Source organism: Rana temporaria, chromosome 2 (genome assembly GCF_905171775.1).
Source record: "Rana temporaria chromosome 2, aRanTem1.1, whole genome shotgun sequence".
Lineage (NCBI taxonomy): Eukaryota > Metazoa > Chordata > Amphibia > Anura > Ranidae > Rana > Rana temporaria.
Window position 1 is genome coordinate 14,966,277 of NC_053490.1, and position 21,373 is coordinate 14,987,649.

The 21,373-nt window shown below is 47.1% G+C and overlaps 1 protein-coding gene across 3 annotated transcripts in view; it reads left to right on the plus strand.

The window, feature by feature from the left end:
• LOC120928839 (sphingomyelin phosphodiesterase 5-like) overlaps positions 1 to 16,024 on the plus strand; it is a 48,634-nt gene extending 32,610 nt beyond the window's left edge. For 2 of the 3 annotated variants that reach the window (XM_040339858.1, XM_040339857.1), the window contains exons 6-9: positions 3,748 to 3,837; positions 7,387 to 7,450; positions 7,533 to 7,665; positions 15,737 to 16,024. In XM_040339858.1, coding sequence (XP_040195792.1) covers positions 3,748 to 3,837; positions 7,387 to 7,450; positions 7,533 to 7,665; positions 15,737 to 15,868 — 419 coding nt within the window. In that variant the 3' untranslated portion in view covers positions 15,869 to 16,024. The remainder of the gene's footprint in view (positions 1 to 3,747; positions 3,838 to 7,386; positions 7,451 to 7,532; positions 7,666 to 15,736) is intronic. The other variant, XM_040339859.1, reaches the window with a different exon arrangement.
• The last annotated feature ends 5,349 nt before the right edge of the window (positions 16,025 to 21,373 follow it).

Below are 21,373 nucleotides of genomic sequence, written 5' to 3' on the forward strand. Positions count from 1 at the left end.
CCGCGCTATCCCCAAGAAAAAGAAAAAGGTGTATAATAGTGCCACAAAGTGCAGAAAAAAACAAGTGACAAGGTGCTGCAATTATGAATTAGTTTGAATAGTAAACTAAAAATGAAAGTGAAAAAGTAAGAAATAATGCGCAACCTGAAAAATCGCATTAATCAGCGAATAAAATCGGATGATCAGCGACTAATAAAGTGAAGTGAAAATATGTGTGTAAATATAATCATATAAAAATTGAGGTGGAAGTGATCTCAATATAACACATGTAATGAAGGAAAGCAAGCTGCAGTGTTAATTAGCAAACCCTCAACAGTAGTTATGAATGGTCATTCAAGTCCAAACAAAAAATATGAAATATAGCAACTTGGGAGTTCAAAACGTAGCAAAAAAGATGTAGCAAAGAAACTGAAGGTATTCAATCAGAACACACAGGAGCAGGGATATGAATCTTCAGTTTAAAGCTTCCATCAAATAAGGTAGATAAATGGCCGCTTACCGACTCAGATGGACCTCTTTTACGGAGATCATGCGAGCTCAGCACAAAAGGATTGGTCCTCTAATCCTTGTGTGATTTCATGGAAGCTTTAAACTGAAGATTCATATCCCTGCTCCTGTGTGTTCTGATTGAATACCTGCAGTTTCTTTGCTACATCTTTTTTGCTACGTTTTGAACTCCCAAGTTGCTATATTTCATATTTTTTGTTTGGACTTGAATGACCATTCATAACTACTGTTGAGGGTTTGCTAATTAACACTGCAGCTTGCTTTCCTTCATTACATGTGTTATATTGAGATCACTTCCACCTCAATTTTTATAATTTTATATGATTATATTTACACCCATATTTTCACTTCACTTTATTAGTCGCTGATCATCCGATTTTATTCGCTGATTAATGCGATTTTTCAGGTTGCGCATTATTTCTTACTTTTTAACTATAGCAACAGGTAGTGTTACTCACTGTGTCTCCAGCTCTGTGGTGTCACGCAGCAGTGACACCTATGCCGAAATCAGGAGATAGGGTCTCCTCCAGCCCCTCCCACTTCACATTCCTCACCAATCAGCCGACCTCTTGTCTCTGCCCCCCAGCCATGCCGTGAACTAAATAGGCGGCTGCGAAGAGGGTGCATGGGTGGCAGTGGGCTCCAGGAACAGCCCCGCTGCTCAGCCCCAGGCTCCGGGGACAGCCCCGCTGGTCAGCCAGCCACAGGCTCCGGGGACAGCCCCGCTGGTCAGCCACAGGCTCCGGGGGAAGCCCCGCTGGTCAGCCACAGGCTCCGGGGGAAGCCCCGCTGGTCAGCCACAGGCTCCGGGGACAGCCCCGCTGGTCAGCCAGCCACAGGCTACGGGGACAGCCCCGCTGGTCAGCCACAGGCTCCGGGGACAGCCCCGCTGGTCAGCCAGCCACAGGCTACGGGGACAGCCCCGCTGGTCAGCCACAGGCTACGGGGACAGCCCCGCTGGTCAGCCAGCCACAGGCTCCGGGGACAGCCCCGCTGGTCAGCCAGCCACAGGCTCCGGGGACAGCCCCGCTGGTCAGCCAGCCACAGGCTCCGGGGACAGCCCCACTGGGCGACCACGAAAAAGCTGGGAGAGGGTGCAGGCTTCAGAAACAGCCCAGCATTCAGTGACCCCAGGCAAATCATCATTCGACCCCCGAGGGGGGTCCCGACCCCCATGTTGAGAACCACTGTCTTAGAGGCGCCTCTCTTCTCTTTTATACTCTGGAGCACCTGCTGGATTTTCCTTCTAATCCCCTTGTGGAGGCTTCCATTTGTGGATGGACATTTTATGGTTACACAACTTATCACATTGCCATAATCTTTTTATATGGACTATAAACTGAACGATTTATGAATAAATGGTTGTGGAACGAATCATTTGAGTTTCCATTATTTCCTATGGGAAAATTCACTTTGATATACAAGTGCTTTGGATTACAAGCATGTTTCCAGAAAGAATTATGTTCGCAATCCAAGGTTTTACTGTACTTTATCTAGGATCCACCTTAGGATGAATCGGGCTGTTCAGCTTTGAACATTATACTTCACTTGATGGAACAAGCAACCATTTATTGACGGGCGCTGGTGAGGCTGCATTTGAAGGGCACTGGTGAGGCTGCATTTGATGGGCGCTGGTGAGGCTGCGTTTGAAGGGCGCTGGTGAGGCTGCGCTTGAGAGGGCGCTGGTGAGGCTGCGTTTGAGAGGGCGCTGGTGAGGCTGCGTTGGAAGGGCGCTGGTGAGGCTGCGTTGGAAGGGCGCTGGTGAGGCTGCGTTGGAAGGGCGCTGGTGAGGCTGCGTTGGAAGGGCGCTGGTGAGGCTGCGTTGGAAGGGCGCTGGTGAGGCTGCGTTGGAAGGGCGCTGGTGAGGCTGCGTTGGAAGGGCGCTGGTGAGGCTGCGTTGGAAGGGCGCTGGTGAGGCTGCGTTGGAAGGGCGCTGGTGAGGCTGCGTTTGAAGGGCGCTGTTGAGGCTGCGTTTGAAGGGCGCTGGTGAGGCTGCATTTGATGGGCACTGGTGAGGCTGCATTTGAAGGGCGCTGGTGACGCTGCGTTTGAGAGGGCGCTGGTGAGGCTGCTATTGAAGAGTGCTGGTGAGGCTGCTATTGAAGAGTGCTGGTGAGGCTGCTATTGAAGAGTGCTGGTGAGGCTGCTATTGAAGAACACTGATGAGGCTGCGTTTGAAGGGCGCTGGTGAGGCTGCGTTTGACGGGCGCTGGTGAGGCTGCGTTTGACGGGCGCTGGTGAGGCTGCGTTTGACGGGCGTTGGTGAGGCTGCTTTTGACGGGCGTTGGTGAGGCTGCTTTTGACGGGCGTTGGGGAGGCTGCTTTTGACGGGCGTTGGTGAGGCTGCATTGGATGGGCGCTGGTGAGGCTGCATTGGATGGGCGCTGGTGAGGCTGCATTGGATGGGCGCTGGTGAGGCTGCATTGGATGGGCGCTGGTGAGGCTGCATTGGATGGGCGCTGGTGAGGCTGCATTGGATGGGCGCTGGTGAGGCTGCATTGGATGGGCGCTGGTGAGGCTGCATTGGATGGGCGCTGGCGAGGCTGCATTGGATGGGCGCTGGCGAGGCTGCATTGGATGGGCACTGGCGAGGCTGCATTTGAAGGGCGCTGGTGGGCTGCATTTGATTGGCACTTCATTAAAAGGGGGGTATACATGGGCAGGGCAAAGGGGGTGGGGTCAGGGGTGGAGCAGGGGAGGACGGCAAAATTAGGTTTCGCCTAGGGTATCAAAAATCCTTGCACCTACCCTGTATGTACTGCTTTTGTGTTTAATTGAGCCGCCTCTATGGTGGGGGGTATGGTCATGGCCAGGGACCACACCTAGGCTGTGCTTCTATTTTTGTGCCTAGTGTCCTACTGCTGAAGGGGGTGCCAAAACCCAACAGTCAGAAATCGGGATCTCCCCTGCAGTGAGTAAAAAAAAAAATATATATATATATTTTCACATCTGTCCATTTGTCAGCTTATATTAAGTTTAAAAGAAAAAAATATTCAGGTCATTTTATTAAACTGGTATATAAAAAAAGCCGTCTTTGTCGTTTAGGATAAAAATGTCAAATGTTTATGTAGGTAAACAAATTAGATTTATTGTCTAGCTTACTGACACATACATTTGGTCTGAGAATATAGTCATTATTGACCTCCTAAACCTAATGCCGATTTTTTTTTTTTTTTTTTACCCTACATATTGACACCCAGATCATGTGTGCGTTTACCCCCCATGTGTCTCCTATTTCAGATGACTGCATGGAGCAGAAGCATCAACTGTTCTCCGTATATAAGGATCCGTGTAGAGACTGCGCCGGCCAGGACAGAAGAGGAACAGTGGGTGAGTATAGAGACACCCCGGATGGTCTTCACCAACGTTTCTCAACCCCTTCTCTATCATGGTACCCTTTAAAGGTATGCAGGGCCGCCATCAGGAATTATGGGGCCCCTTACACAGCTTCAGGCATGGGCCCTCTGAAGCAGAGGGGGGGTTGCTGCCGCCTGAAATTGAGAAGCGGGGGGGGGGGGGGGGCTTTACAAAAAAAAGAAGGAATAAAGAAAAATATATATATGTTTTTTTTTTTAATATACATTTTAAGCAGAACTTTTGAAAGCTTTAAATGGCTGACAAGGTCTTCAAACTACGGCCCTCCAGTTGTTCAGGAACTACAATTCCCATCATGCCTAGTCATGTCTGTGAATGTCAGATTTTTACAATGCCTCATGGGAAGTGTAGTTCCACCACAGCTGGAGGGCCGTACATTGAAGATCCCTGAGTTAAAGTATACATGGTCATAGTATATCTTTCTTTGTTCCAGTGTCATCAGGATAATAGGAAATGTTGAAGTTCACCTCCAGCCTTCCCTTCAGTCTTGCACAGTTGTACATGTAGCGCCTGTGTACTTCCAAGTACCGGTGCTATTAAAAGTTAAGGGATAATCGGAGTGTAATTGACTCTGATTGCAATTTCACAAAGGGTCTTTGTTTCAGCTGGGCTGTGCTGTGGGTCCTTGCCAGCAGCCAATCAGGAGGGAGTTTCTCTCGCGGGGCATGCTGGGGGAGGGTACTTCTGGGACAGACGCCATTGAGGCGAGGTTCTTTTCCGGTGTGGCGCCCACCTTTAGGGTGACCACACATCACGGCCCCCCGGCGAGATGGCCTACCAGGCCTGGGGTGCGTGTGCCACGCGGTGTTCCTGGTTCTGGGACCATGTTGGCCCGGAACATTTGAAGTTGTGGCGGGGCCCCAGTAATCGACTGGGTCCCCAATTCTGAGGAAAGAACCCAAGCAAGATAGCTGTTCGGTGGGGAGTCCGCCTGAGGAGAGCCAAGAGAGGCAGGCAATCCAACAGGGCCTCGACAATCCATCGGGGATCAAGGTAACCGGACACTGAAAGGGGTGGATGTCAGCCACCTGTCAGTCGGTGACTGTGATTAGCTCCTAAACCTTTTAGGAGATATTCACACTGCATGTAGCAAGTGACGTCACTGGCGCATGTGCTCTGAAGGGAAAGTATACCCGTGCCGTTCCTTCAAAGCTCTGTGCTGAAGTCCGTGGCTCCCGCGCGCATGTGTGGGAGAGACGTCATTGTGGTGTGACCAAGGAGGAGGACGGCGGGCTTCGTTCTAAGGTTAGTTTTTTATAATGTGCTAGTTTCTAAGGTAAGTATTTCATAATGTGCTAGTATGCGATGCTGCTTGCATCAGGGCTGAAGGCTCTTGAGAGGAGTACTGAGGCAGGGTGCTGTGATGTTTTCAGAAATAATATTGAGAATCCTGTTAGCCCTTCCCTGCAGTCATGGTGGGTCTGTAGTGCAGAGAGACCCAGAGAATACATCGCTGGCATTTATATGAGGTATGTAATCCAGTTCCAGGTATGATAGGCCATGATGGTCCCATTCCCCCTCTTCCCCTATATAGTGTTTTATAAGATCGGATAGCCCCTGAAAATCTGCATAAAAATCTGCACAACGCAATCTATATAGGGTAGGATAACCCTAAACAAACTTCCTCCTTTCTTATTCCATGAGATCGTATAGGGCTATCCTGTTCTGTAAAGCCTGTACAGTGTTATTCTATTCTCTGAAAATTGTATTCAGCTATTTTATGGCAGTCATATAGTGCTATCCTTGTATAGTGCTTGTATAGGGCTTTCCTGTCCTAATGAAGCTTGTATAGGGCTCTCCTGCCTTATGAAGCTTGTATAGGGCTCTCCTGTCCTATGAAGCTTGTATAGGACTCTCCTGTCCTATGACGCTTGTATAGGGCTCTCCTGTCCTATGAAGCTTGTATAGGGCTCTCCTGTCCTATGACGCTTGTATAGGGCTCTCCTGTCCTATGATGATTGTATAGGGCTCTCCTGTCTTATGATGATTGTATAGGGCTCTCCTGTCCTATGATGATTGTATAGGGCTCTCCTGTCTTATGATGATTGTATAGGGCTCTCCTGTCCTATGAAGCTTGTATAGGTCTCTCCTGTCCTATGAAGCTTGTATAGGGCTCTCCTTTCCTATGACGCTTGTATTGGGCTATCCTGTCCTATGAAGCTTGTTTAGGTCTCTCCTTGTCCTACGAAGCTTGTATAGGGCTCTCCTGTCCTATGATGATTGTATAGGGCTCTCCTGTCCTATGATGATTGTATAGGGCTCTCCTGTCCTATGATGATTGTATAGGGCTCTCCTGTCCGATGAAGCTTGTATAGGGCTCTCCTGTCCTATGAAGCTTGTATAGGGCTCTCCTGTCCTATGAAGCTTGTATAGGGCTCTCCTGTCCTATGAAGCTTGTATAGGGCTCTCCTGTCCTATGATGATTGTATAGGGCTCTCCTGTCCTATGAAGCTTGTATAGGGCTCTCCTGTCCTATGACGCTTGTATAGGGCTCTCCTGTCCTATGAAGATTGTATAGGGCTCTCCTGTCATATGAAGCTTGTATATGGCTATCCTTGTCCTATGAAGATTGTATAGGGCTCTCCTGTCCTATGAAGCTTGTATAGGGCTCTCCTGTCCTATGACGCTTGTATAGGGCTCTCCTGTCCTATGATGATTGTATAGGGCTCTCCTGTCCTATGAAGCTTGTATATGGCTCTCATTGACCTATGAAGATTGTATAGGACTCTCCTGTCCTATGATGATTGTATAGGACTCTCCTGTCCTATGATGATTGTATAATGCTCTCCTTTCCTATGACGCTTGTATTGGGCTATCCTGTCCTATGAAGCTTGTTTAGGTCTCTCCTTGTCCTACGAAGCTTGTATAGGGCTCTCCTGTCCTATGATGATTGTATAGGGCTCTCCTGTCCTATGATGATTGTATAGGGCTCTCCTGTCTTATGAAGCTTGTATAGGGCTCTCCTGTCCTATGAAGCTTGTATAGGGCTCTCCTGTCCTATGATGATTGTATAGGGCTCTCCTGTCCTATGAAGCTTGTATAGGGCTCTCCTGTCCTATTAAGCTTGTATAGGGCTCTCCTGTCCTATGACGCTTGTATAGGGCTCTCCTGTCCTATGACGATTGTATAGGGCTCTCCTGTCATATGAAGCTTGTATATGGCTATCCTTGTCCTATGAAGATTGTATAGGGCTCTCCTGTCCTATGACGCTTGTATAGGGCTCTCCTGCCCTATGAAGCTTGTATAGGGCTATCCTATCATATGATTGTATACAGCTCTCCTGTCCTATGACGCTTGTATAGGGCTCTCCTGTCCTATGAAGCTTGTATAGGACTCTCCTGTCCTATGAAGCTTGTATAGGACTCTCCTGTCCTATGAAGCTTGTATAGGGCTCTCCTGTCCTATGAAGCTTGTGTAAATTGCAGTGACTCAGATTGGTGTTTGGAGGGTTATGTTGGGTCCTCTGGAGGCAGACCTATAACAATGGCTTCTTGTTTGTCCCAGGCACCCTCCTCAGATGGGACTGTCTCTACCACGAGGCTATCAACACTCCAGCCAGTCTGAAGAGGTGAGATGGGGCTCATTGGGAATCGGTGGAATATTTGACTTGTCGTGTTCATGCTGGAATCTCACTCTATGTTCTGTTGCAGGACCCTGGATTCAGAGGCCGAGCGAAAATTATACGTGGCTCCACCTCTTCCTGAAGGAATTGATGGGAGTGGTGTGCACTGGACGGGGCGAAGAATAGATTATATCCTGTACAGAGATTCCTTACTTTCTCTGGTGAGAAGCATGTCTGTGTTGTGAGAATGTATGGGGCTACTGTTTAGAGATTGTATAAGGCTCTCCTATCCTATGGGGATTATATAGACCTATCCTAACCCATGGAGAATGTTTGGGGCTCTCCTACCCTTTGAAGAATGTATGCGACAATCCTTTCCTATGAGGATTGTATAGGTCTGTTTAATCCCATGAAGATTGCATGGCGTTAGCCTATCCTATGGAGAATGTCCTATCCTCTGGAAATTGTATAGGTGACACCTATCCTGTGGAGAATATATAAGGATGTCCTATCCTATGGCAGTTGTATAGGTATATATCCTATGGGGATTGTATGGGGTTGTTCTGTCATATGGAGAATGTATGGGGCTAACCAATGGAGATTTTGCAGCAGGCTTTCCTTTTACCTATGGGTTTGCTTAAGACTATCCTATGGAGATTGTATAGGGCTGTCCAGTCTTTTGGAGGCTGCATAGGGCTGTCCAGTCTTTTGGAGGTTGCATAGGGCTGTCCAGTCTTTTGGAGGTTGCATAGGGCTGTCCAGTCCTTTTGGAGGTTGCATAGGGCTGACCAGTCTTTTGGAGGTTGGATAGGGCTGTCCAGTCCTTTGGAGGTTGCATAGGGCTGTCCAGTCTTTTGGAGGTTGGATAGGGCTGTCCAGTCCTATGGAGATTGTATAGGGCTTTCCAGTCCTATGGAGATTGTATAGGGCTGTCCAGTCCTTTGGAGGTTGCATAGGGCTGTCCAGTCTTTTGGAGGTTGCATAGGGCTGTCCAGTCCTTTTGGAGGTTGGATAGGGCTGTCCAGTCCTATGGAGATTGTATAGGGCTGTCCAGTCTTTTGGAGGTTGCATAGGGCTGTCCAGTCCTTTTGGAGGTTGCATAGGGCTGTCCAGTCTTTTGGAGGTTGCATAGGGCTGTCCAGTCTTTTGGAGGTTGCATAGGGCTGTCCAGTCTTTTGGAGGTTGCATAGGGCTGTCCAGTCTTTTGGAGGTTGGATAGGGCTGTCCAGTCCTTTGGAGGTTGCATAGGGCTGTCCAGTCCTTTGGAGGTTGCATAGGGCTGTCCAGTCTTTTGGAGGTTGGATAGGGCTGTCCGGTCCTTTGGAGGTTGTATAGGGCTGTCCGGTCCTTTGGAGGTTGTATAGGGCTGTCCAGTCCTTTGGAGGTTGCATTGGGCTGTCCAGTCCTTTGGAGGTTGCATTGGGCTGTCCAGTCCTTTTGGAGGTTGCATTGGGCTGTCCAGTCCTTTTGGAGGTTGCATTGGGCTGTCCAGTCCTTTGGAGGTTGCATTGGGCTGTCCAGTCTTTTGGAGGTTGCATAGTGCCCTCCTATCCGATGGACATTGTAGTTACATAATAGGTGAGGTTGAAAAAAGACACAAGTCCCTCAAGTCCAACCTATGTGTGTGATTTAGATGTCAGTATTACATTGTATATCCCTGTATGTTGTGGTCGTTCAGGTGCTTATCTAATAGTTTCTTGAAACCATCGATGCCCCCCGCTGAGACCACCACCCGTGGAAGGGAATTCCACATCCTTGCCGCTCTTACAGTAAAGATCCCTCTACGTAGTTTAAGGTTAAACCTCTTTTCTTTTAATTTTAATGAGTGGCCACATGTCTTATTAAACTCCCTTCTGCAAAATAAGTGTTCTCCCTATTGTGGGGTCACCAGTACAGTATTTGTACATTGAAATCATATATCTCTCAAGCGTCTCTTCTCCAGAGAGAATAAGTTCAGTGAACGCAACCTTTCCTCATAACTCATATACTCTGTATGCTTTATTAGCTTTGTTGCCCTTCTATGTACTCCCTTCATTTCCAGTACACCCTTCCTGAGGACTGGTGCCCAGAACTGGACAGCATACTCCAGGTGCGGCCGAACCAGAGTCTTGTAGAGCGGGAGAATTATCGTTTTTATCTCGAGAGTTGATCCCCTTTTTAATGCCAATATTCTGTTTGCTTTGTTAGCAGCAGCTTTTTATTGCATGCCATTGCTGAGCCTATCATCTATCAGGACCCCCAGGTCCTTTTCCATCCATTCCCCCAGAGGTTCTCCCCCCAGTGTATAGATGACATTCATATTTATGCCACCCAAATGCATTATTTTACATTTTTCTACATTAAACCTAATGTGCCATGTAAGTTGCCCACCCCATGTATTTGTTCAGATCTTTTTGTAAGGTTTCCACATCCTGCGGAGAAGCCTAGCTTAGCTTAGTATCATCCACAAATACAGAGATTGAGCCATTTTCCCCATCCTCCAGTTTGTTTATGAACAAATTAAATAGGATTGGTCCCAGCACAGAACCCTGGGGGACCCCCACTACCCACCCCTTTCCATTCCTAAGTACTCCCCATTTATCACCAACCTCTGAACTCACCCTATGGTCCATGCCAACGGACCTTATTTTGTTCAGTAAACGTTTATGGGGAACTGTGTCAAATGCTTTTGCAAAATCCAGATACATCACGTCTACGGGCTTTCCTTTATCTAGATGGCAACTCTCCTCCTCATAAAAGGTTAATAGATTGGTTGTGCAAAAACGATTCTTCATGAATCCATGCCAATTACTGCTTATACCGTTCTCATTACTAAAATATTATAGCTCCAAGAGCTTGCATACTATTGATGTTAGGCTAATTGGTCTGTAATTCCCAGGGATGTATTTTGGGTCCTTTTTAAATTTTGGAGCTACATTGGCTTTTCTCCAAAAAGCTGGTACCATTCCAGTCAGTAAAAATTAGGAACAATGGTCTGGCAATTACTTGACTGAGTTCCCTAAGTACCCTCGGGTGCAAGCCCGGTGATTTAATAATGTTAAGTTTCCCAAGTCTAATTCTAATTCTGTCCTCTGTTAACCATGGAGGTGCTTCCTGTGATGTGTCATGAGGATAAACACTGAAGTTTTAGTTTTTTAGTTACTGAAGTCCCCTGATTCCCTTGTGAAGACCGAGGAGAAGAATAAATTCAATACCTTCGCCATCTCCCCATCCTTTGTAACCAGATGTCTTTCCTCATTCTTTATGGGACCGATATGATCCGACCTCCCTTTTTTACTGTTTACATATTTAACCTCTTGACCACTGGGCACTTAAACCCCCTTCCTGACCAGACCAATTTTCAGCTTTCGGTGCTCTCACAATTTGAATGACAATTACTCCGTCATACAACATTATACCCATTTGAAAATTTTGTCCTTTTTTTCACACAAACAGAGCTTTCTTTTGGTGGTATTAGATCACCTCTGGGTTTTTTATTTTTTGCGCTATAAAAGAAAAACGACCGAAAATTCTGTAAAAAAAAAAAAAAAAAAAACTTGTTTCTGTCATATTCGCAGGTTATTTCTCACACACAGCATATGCATACCACGAATGACACCCCAAAACACATTCTGCTATTCCTCCCGAGTATGGCGATACCCCATGTGTGCAACTTTTACACGGCGTGGCCACATACAGAGGCCCAACATGCAGGGAGCGCCATCAGGCGTTCTGGAGCACCCAGGCCAATTCTGACATTTCTCTCCTACATGGAAAAAATCACAATTTATTTGCTAGAAAACTACATAGAACCCCAAAACATTATATATGCGGAGTATTGGGGTATTGCGGAGTATTGGGGTATTGCGGAGTATTGGGGTATTGCGGAGTATTGGGGTATTGCGGAGTATTGGGGTATTGCGGAGTATTGGGGTATTGCGGAGTATTGGGGTATTGCGGAGTATTGGGGTATTGCGGAGTATTGGGGTATTGCGGAGTATTGGGGTATTGCGGAGTATTGCAGAGTATTTGGGTATTGCAGAGTATCGCGCAGGGTATTGGGGTATTGCAGAGTATTGGGGTATTGCAGAGTATTGGGGTATTGCAGAGTATTGGGGTATTGCAGAGTATTGGGGTATTGCAGAGTATTGGGGTATTGCAGAGTATTGGGGTATTGCAGAGTATTGGGGTATTGCGGAGTATTGGGGTATTGCGGAGTATTGGGGTATTGCGGAGTATTGCAGAGTATTTGGGTATTGCAGAGTATCGCGCAGGGTATTGGGGTATTGCAGAGTATCGCGCAGGGTATTGGGGTATTGCAGAGTATTGGGGTATTGCAGAGTATTGGGGTATTGCAGAGTATTGGGGTATTGCAGAGTATTGGGGTATTGCAGAGTATTGGGGTATTGCAGAGTATTGGGGTATTGCAGAGTATTGGGGTATTGCAGAGTATTGGGGTATTGCAGAGTATTGGGGTATTGCAGAGTATTGGGGTATTGCAGAGTATTGGGGTATTGGGGGTATTGCAGAGTATTTGGGTATTGCAGAGTATCGCGCAGGGTATTGGGGTATTGCAGAGTATTGCGCAGGGTATGGCAGAGTATCGGGGTATGGCAGAGTATCGGGGTATGGCAGAGTATCGGGGTATGGCAGAGTATCGGGGTATGGCAGAGTATCGGGGTATGGCAGAGTATGGCAGAGTATGGCAGAGTATGGGGTATGGCAGAGTATTGCGCAGGGATAGCTGAGCTGGGAGGGATGGATGGCTGGATCTGTGACTGCAGTTGTCACAGATCCAGCCACAGCACTGCTGACACCCTGCGCTCCCCCCCCCCCTCCTCTCCTCTCCTCTCGCACTGTACCGAACGGTACAGAGAGGAGAGGGAGGAACCGGCGTCATCAAATGACGCCGGTTTGTTTACAAGTGATCGCTCCTTCATTTGACGGAGCGATCACGTGGTAAACAGACGCGATTCGCGGCAATTTACCGTGATCCGTGATGCGCCGGGTCTTCTAGACCCGGCGAGCACGGACACTTCCCGCGAGCGCGCCCCAGGGGACGCGCAAACGCGGAAGTGCACGAGGACGTCCCAGGGACGTCCTGTCACAGTAACTCGACCGCGCTGTAGCAGTATTTTTGCTATAGCGCGGTCGGCAAGTGGTTAAAGAATTTTTTTGGATTTTTTTTTTTTTTGCTCTCCTCCGCTATGTGTCTTTCGTGTTCTATCTTAGCTGCCCCAATTGCACCCTTACGTTTCTTGTTGCATTCTTTAAAAAATCTGAATGCTGATGATGATCCTTCAACCTTGTATTTTTTTTAAGGCCATCTCCTTTGCTTTTATATTCATTTTTACATTGGAGTTAAGCCATTCAGGACTTTTGTTCGCTCTTTTAAATTTATTACCCAGTGTGATGCATTGGCTAATGCCCTTATTTAATATGCTTCTAAAGCAAACCCAACTCTCCTCCGTGTTCTATGTTCATAAGATTTTATGCCTTCTAGCAAGGTTCGTAGTTTTAGGGAAGTTGGCTCTTTTGAAATTCAGTGTCTTTGTATTCCCCTTATGTTTCCTATTTGTGTGATTTATACTGAAGCCAATTGACCTGTGATTGCTGTTTCCTAAATTGCCCCGTATTTCCACATCCGTGATCAGGTCTGTATTGTTGGTAATCGGTAGATCCAGCAACTCTTTATTTCCAGTTGGTGCGTCTACCATCTGACCCATGAAATTGTCATGCAAGACATTTAGGAACTGGAGAGCCTTAGACGGATGTGTGGCTTCCTCCGCCCAGTCTATGTCTGGATAATTAAAATCCCCCATTATGATAACACATCCTTGCTGCTAATCCAAATTGTGATAGGAGAGATCTGTCTCCCCCGCCTCCCTCAGGTTAGGGGGACTATAGCATACTCCCAGTATTATTTTCTCCTTGGCTTCATCCCTTTGTAGCTCTACCCATAAGGATTCCACCTCCCTAGCTCCCCCTAGTCCAGGGGTCTCAAACTCAAATTACCTGAGGGCCACAAGACAAGTTTTCATATGCCATGGGGGGCCGCATGCAAACTTTCAAACTTCAAAAACAACAGTACTGGTGTCAGCGAACACATTATTAACCCCCAGCACTGGTGTCAGCGAGCGCATTATTACCACCAGCACTGGTGTAAGTCAGGGTTTGACAAATTTGCTTGGAATCTAGGAGCCAGCTAAAAAAGTTAGGAGCCAGAAAACGCACCCCGTCCCGACGAGCTTGCGCGCAGAAGCGAACACATACGCGAGCAGCGCCCGCATATGTAAACGGTGTTCAAACCACACATGCGAGGTATCGCCGCGATTGGTAGAGCGAGAGCAATAATTCGAGCACTAGACCTCCTCTGTAACTTAAAACATGCAACCTGTAGATTTTTTTAATCGTCGCCTATGAAGATTTTAAAGGGTAAAAAAGTTTGTCGGCATTCCACAAGCGGACGCAATTTTGAAGCGTGACATGTTGGGTATGAATTTACTCGGCGTAACATTATCTTTCATGATATTAAAAAAAAATGGGAATAACTTTACTGTTGTCTTATTTTTTTTATTAAAAAAAGTGTATTTTTTTCCCAAAAAAGTGCGCTTGTAAGAACGCTGTGCAAATACGGCGTAACAGAAAGTATTCCAACGATCGCCATTTTATTCTCTAGGGTGTTAGGATAAAAAATATATATAATGTTTGGGGGTTCTAATTAGAGGGAAGAAGATGGCAGTGAAAATAGTGAAAAATGACATTAGAATTGCTGCTTAACTTGTAATACCAACGGCCACCACCAGATGGCGCCAGCTTACATCTGGTGGTAATAACTTGTAATTCCAACGGTTCACCACCAGATGGCGCCAGCTCACAAAAAAAATAAAAATAAAAATTTCCTCTTTGCTCCCCCCACTTCCACCCTGCCTGCGGGCCATTTATAACTGGTCCGCGGGCCGCAAATGCCCCGCGGGCCGGTACTTTGAGACCGCTGCCCTAGTCACTTTGTTGTTACTAAGATACCAAAGTGGTGCATATAGGGCTCAATTCACAGAGCTTTAACAGAAGAATAGGGATCTTTATTTTCAGATCTACTGTATGTAGCGCTCACCCCCGAAGGAGCCGCTGGTTATATTTGGGATGGCCTGTTACCTCTGTGAGCGTCTAGAGTAGATGATGAGAGCTTTGGAAAATGGAATGTCCACACAGCAGGTGTCTTTTCTTGTGCTTTTATTTTGCCCAACACAGCAAACAATAAAACTTGAGGTGGAGAAGTAGTAGGAGAAGGAAAAGCAGATCCAGGCGTAACGGTGCGGAAACAATCCGGTTTGAGACAACACTTTGCTTTCGTCGCCACTTCAGCCGGAGTGGGTATAGTGTACCTGGACAGGCCTCTCACACCGACCTGGCAGCCAGGGTATCACTCGAAACTTTGAGAGGAACAGGTCTCTTCCACAGACCTGGCCTCAGAACTTAGATTATGGAGACTATTCTCCTCAGTAGACTTTTTCTTGCCTAGATCTTCCTCAGGTAGTTCCAATTAGGTTACCGACTGATAGGTGGCCAACATCCACCCCCCTCAGTGTCCAGTTACCTCGATCCCCGGTGGATTGTCTAGGCCCTGTTGGACCGCCAGCCTCTCATTGGCGCTCCTCAGATGGACTCCCCACCGAACAGCTAAACTTGCTTGGAATCTCCACAGAGTTGGGGACCCAGTCGAATACTGGGGCCCCGCCACAGCTTTAGATGTTCCGGGTCAACATGGTCCCGGAACCAGGAACACCTCGTGGCACGCGCACCCCGGCTTGGTAGGCCATCTCGCCGGGGAGCCGTGAGGGTGTGGTCACCCTAAAGGTGGGCGCCACACCAGGAACAAGAAGAACCCCGCCTCATGGCGTCTGCTCCAGAAGTACCCTCCCCCAGCATGCCCCGCGAGGAAAACTCCCTCCTGATTGGCTGCTGGCAAGAGGCACCCTAGCCTGAACTCCACTGGCGCCACCTGTCGCTCCGGGGTGGTATAGCACCCCAGCAACAACAGAATGAGCCCACAGTACAGCCCAGCTAAAGCAGAGACCCAATTTGAACCAATCAACTGGATGAGAGCTAACTCTCTCATCCCCCTTGAATTTAGAATAGCACCGGTACTTGAAAGCACACAGGCGCTACATGTATATCTGTAATTTACCATCCCTGTGGCTGTACATGGTCTGGTTTTCCTACAAACACTGGTCATTTGATAATTATTTAGTAATATTCCCTGTCTGCACACTCCTTGCATGTCCTGATTGTTCTTTGTATTTCTATTTCAAGGCTGTGAACAAGTTCCAGTTCATCACACAATTGGCGGGATTGTCGGATCACGTACCGGTCTCGATGCACTTCTCCGTCTCACTGCCAGGGGGCTCCTCCCCTGTGAATAACGACACTACTATACCTCACTGACACGTCTCATGTGACGGGTTTACTAATCCTAAATTTTGTAAAATGTCTTGTTTTTGGAAAGATCATTATTTTCTTACTGGGATGTAAAATATATACATTTTGTCATTTTATTGAACCATGTTCTGACACAACACAAATAAATATTTTGTTTGCAAACCGTCTGTCTGTGCAATGAAGACATTTTGCTGAATTGTTTTGGGTTTCGATTTTTTTTCCCATTAGAATCCATTTAACTGGCTGAGCAGCTATGAAGTGGACCTGTCCTGTCTCGGGGTCGGCACCTTGTCATAGATATGTCAGTGGTTGTGTCACAAGGGCCATTCAACTTAACCACTTAAGGACCGCCTACTGCACATATACGTTGGCAGAATGGCACGGCTGGGCACATGTACGTACAGGTATGTGCTGTGCTATTGTCCAGCGGTGGGTCGCGAGCGCGCGCCCGCGACCCGGTCCGAAGCTGCGGGACCCGCGGACCCGTTTGCCGCTGGAGTCCCGTGATCGGTCCCCGGAGCTGAAGAACGGGGAGAGCTGTATGTAAACACGGCTTCCCCGTTCTTTACTGTGGCGCCGTCATCGATCGTGTGTTCCCTTATATAGCCACACCCCCTACAGTTAGAAACACATATGAGGTCATACATAACCCCTTCAGCGCCCCCTGTGGTTAACTCCCAAACTGCAATTGTCATTTTCACAATAAACAATGGCCCAGATTCAAGAAGCAATTGCGCCTGTGTAACCATAGGTTACACGGCGCAATTGCTTACTTGCTCCGGCGTAGCGAATGCTCCCGATTCAGGAACATCGTAACGCCGACTGCAGCCTAAAATCTGCGTGGCATAAGGCTCATTCCAGCGATGACCGCTAGGGGGCGCTCCCATTGTGATCTGTGTATAGTATGCAAATTGCATACTAACACCGATTCACAACGTTGCGCGAGCCCTGCGTACGCAAATTACGTAGTTTGCATACGTCGGGTTTCGCGTAACGTTACACATCCTAATAGCAGGCACAGCCAATGCTATAGGATACCCACGTTACCGCGTCGCGAGATTTAAAATCTACGTCGTTTGCGTAAGTGATTCGTGAATGGCGCTGGACGCCATTCACGTTCACTCTGAAGCAAATGACGTCCTTGCGACGTCATTTGCCGCAATGCACGTCGGGAAAGTTTCCCGACGGAGCATGTGCTCTACGCTCGGCGCGGGAGCGCGCCTAATTTAAATGATTCCCGCCCCCGGCGGGATCATTTACATTGCGCGCGCTTACGCCGGGCAATTTTGCCGGCGCGACCTCGCAATTTACGGAGCTAGTGCCCCGTGAATTGAGGGCAGCGCAAAATATTTGCGTGGGCGCAGGGCAAAATCGTTGCCCTGTGCCTCCGCAAATAAAGCGCAAATGTACCTGAATCTGGGCCAATGCATTTTAAATGCATTTTTCGCTGTGAAAATGACAATGGTCCCAAAAATGTGTCAAAATTGTCCGAAGTGTCCGCCATAATGTCGCAGTCACGAAAAAAAACGCTGATCACCGCCATTAATGGTAAAAAAAAAAAATGAATAAAAATGCAAATAAAACTATCCCCTATTTTGTAAACGCTATAAATTTTGCGCAAACCAACCGATAAACGCATATTGCGACTTTTTATTTTTACCAAAAATAGGTAGAAGAATACGTATCGGGCTAAACTGAGGGAAAAAAGTTTTTTTTATATGTTTTTGGGGATATTTATTATAGAAAAAAGTAAAAAATATTGCATTTTTTTCAAAATTGTCGCTCTATTTTTGTTTATAGCGCAAAAAAAAAAAAACGCAGAGGTGATCAAATACCACCAAAAGAAAGCTCTATTTGTGGGGAAAAAAGGACGCCTATTTTGTTTGGGAGCCACGTCGCACGACCGCGCAATTGTCAGTTAGAGCGACGCAGTGTCGAATCGCAAAAAGGGACAAGGTCCTTTAGCTGCATTTTGGTCCGGGTCTTAAGTGGTTAAAGTGCAGCTAAGGCTCCTGTAGGACCAAATTCAGACACTATGTGATACACGAGTATCATAAAGTAAACGGAAAACTTCCTTTACCCCCCTGACTGAGCCAAATCTTTCTTTGTGTCTCACACCGACCCCTCCCAGACACTGCAGCTCAGGGACATTCTGCAGTTTTCAGTGCTGTGATACTTTGACTGACAATGACTCCGTCATTCATCAATGTAACCAAATTCATTTTATATATTTTTGAGCCCGATAGAGCTTTTGTTTGGTGGTATTTAACGTGGTTCTAAAGGTAAATCGTTTTTTTCTTTTTTTTACCTTAACCACTTAAGACCCGAACCAAAATGCAGGTAAAGGACCAGGCCCCTTTTTGCGATTTGGGAAATGCGTCGCTTTAACTGACAATTGCGACGTGGCTTCCAAACAAAATTGGCGTCCTTTTTTTCCCACAAAAAGGAGACTTTTATTGTTCAGTGAAAATTAACATACTTACAGTCTAAATAAAAAGTCCTTTCCGTCCCCTTGCTTCGAGTGACATACATTACCTCTCATAATGAACTGTGGATCACCCCCCATATTAGGATAAACATCCAGGAATGTGCATGTGTCCAAGCTAGTGCACGAGATATGTAAAAACCCTGTCACTCGAAGCAAGGGGACGGAAAGGACTTTTTATTTAGTTTTTATCTGGAAGTTAATTTTCACTGAACAATAAAAGAGGATTGCTCAGAGCTGGATTAACTCTGTGTGGCAAGACTGGGCACAGATGATAGGAAATCTTATTCTCTACATTGTGACATCAAAATAATAAATACAAATTTTGGGGTTTACATCCACTTTAACAGTGCTCCAGCAATTATGAACAGTGGCCCGGATTCAGGTAGATTTGCCCCTTATTTGCGGAGGCGCAGGGCAGCGTTTTTGCCCTGCGCCCCCGCAAATTTACTGCGCTATTCACGGAGCAGTAGCTCCGTAAATTGCGTGTGCGCTGTGTAAACTTGCCCTGCGTAAGGGCGCCTAATGTAAATGATCCCGTAGGGGGCGGGAATCATTTAAATTAGGCGCGTAGAGCGCATGCTCCGTCGGGAAACTTTCCCAACGTGCATTGCGGCAAATGACGTCGCAAGGACGTCATTTGCTTCAAAGTGAACGTGAATGGCGTCCAGCACCATTCACGAATCACTTACGCAAATTACGTAAAATTCGAACGTCGCGACGCGGGAACGACGGGTATACTTTAGCATTGGCTGCCCCTGCTATTAGAAGGGGCAGCCTTACGCTAAACACGCCGTACGGAAACGACGTAAATTGCGTACGCAGGGCTCGCGCAACGTTGTGAATCGGTGTTAGTATGCAATTTGCATACTATACTCTGAGCATAATGGGAGCGCCACCTAGCGGTCATCGCTAGAATGCAGCCTAAGATATGCGTGGCATAAGAGCCTTATGCCACGCAGATTTTAGGCTGCAGTCGGGGTTACGATGTTCCTGAATCAGGAGCATTCGTAACGCCGGAGAAAGTAAGCAATTGCGCTGTGTAACTATGGTTACACAGGCGCAATTGCTACTTGAATCCGGGCCAGTATCTCTAGATGCCTGCAACCTGGACTGGATATTGGGAGGAACCAGACAGCATCACAAACGGCTTGCGCGTTACAAGGGAGAACCCTCTTCAGCCACAGCAGTAGTCCGCCTTGTTTTACGCTCATTTGTGATTATTATTCTTGTTATATTTTATAAATGAAAATGTTATCTTTGGTAATGCACAAAGTCGGTGCACCCTCCTTTTCTTTCTATATGTTTCAACCTCTATAGAACGCTTTTGGGATGAATAAAGCACCGTACACACGGAAGGACTTTTTGACAACTTACTTCAAAATGAGCACGTTTTCAAAAAAATTCCTACCATGTGTACGCTCCATCGGAAAAACTTTTTCGGTTTTCATCGGACAAAAGTTCGCTCTGCAAACGGACAAACCTTTCGGCAACAAAAGTCCTACGGTGCAACGTCCTATCGTGTGTACAGAAATCCATCAGACTTTTGTCCGAAGTACAAATACGCATGCCCAGAACCAATGTTAAAATCGACCAACAATAGCAGAAGTTGACCAAAGGGTGGCGGTAAAGAGCAGAAAAAACATGTGATGTTGGGAAATTTTGCAGAAAAGTCCTGTTGTGTGTATGCTATGGGTGTGCCCGGCCAACTCCCTTCGGACAAAAATCCACAGAAACGTTTTTTTGAAGTCTGACCGTGTGTACGAGGCTTTAGAGTGGAGACTGCGAGTCAGGCCTTCTCTCCAACATCGGTGCCTGACCTCACAAATGCACTTCTGGAAGATTGGTCAAACATCCCCATAGACACACTCCTGGTTACAATATTATTTTTATAGAGATATTACAGGGGTTTACCTATACACAACAGATATACATATATATATATATATATGAAAACCATCATCATATATTTACAGCATATAGTCTTACATATATTTAGTACAATAAACACACTCCTAAACATTGTGGACGGCCTTCCCAGAAGAGTTGAAGCTGTTATAGCTGCAAAGGGCGGGGCCAACTCAATATTGGACCCTACAGACAATGGGCCAGATTCACGTAGATCAGCAGATCTATAGATCCGCTCGATCTACGTGAATTAAAATCCGCTCCCGCAAGTTTAGGAGGCAAGTGGCTAATTCACAAACCACTTACCTCCAAACTTGCGACGGCGGATCCTAAATCCCCCGGCGGAATTCAAATTCCGCGGCTAGGGGAGTGTACTATTTAAATCAGCCGCGTTCCCGCGCCGATTTAAATGCGCATGCGCCGTCCGGGGAATTTCCCGGCGTGCATTGCTCCCACTGACGTCACTAGGACGTCAATGGTTTCGACGTGAGCGGGACTTGCGACGCGCGTGTTCGTGAATCGGCGTACGCAAACGACGTTGGAAAATTCAAATTCGACGCGGGAACGCCAGCTATACTTAACATTGGCTGCGCCTGATGAAAGCAGGGGTAAGTATACGACGGGAAAACCGCTACGGAAACGACGTAAGAACACTGCGTCGGGTCCGCGTACGTTCGTGAATTTGCGTATCTCGCTGATTTACATATTTATCGTAAATCAGCGGGAACGCCCCCGGCGCCATTTTTAAATTGAAAAAAAGATCCGACAGTGTAACACTGTCAGATCTTGGCCCTATCTATGTGTATCTGATTCTATGAATCAGGCGCATAGATAGGACCAGTGTAAGTCAGAGATACGATGGTGTATCTGTAGATAATACACCGTCGTATCTCTTTGTGAATCTGGCCCTAAGACTGGGATGCCATTAAAGTCCATTGGCCAGATTCACGTAGAGGCGCGTATCTTTATGCCAGCGTAGCGCATCCCATTTGCACTACGCCGACGTAACATAGTGAGGCAAGTACTGTATTCACAAAGCACTTGCCTCCTAAGTTACATCGGCGTAGCGCAAATGGGCCGGCGTAACCCCGCCTAATTCAAAATAGGCAGGTAGGGGG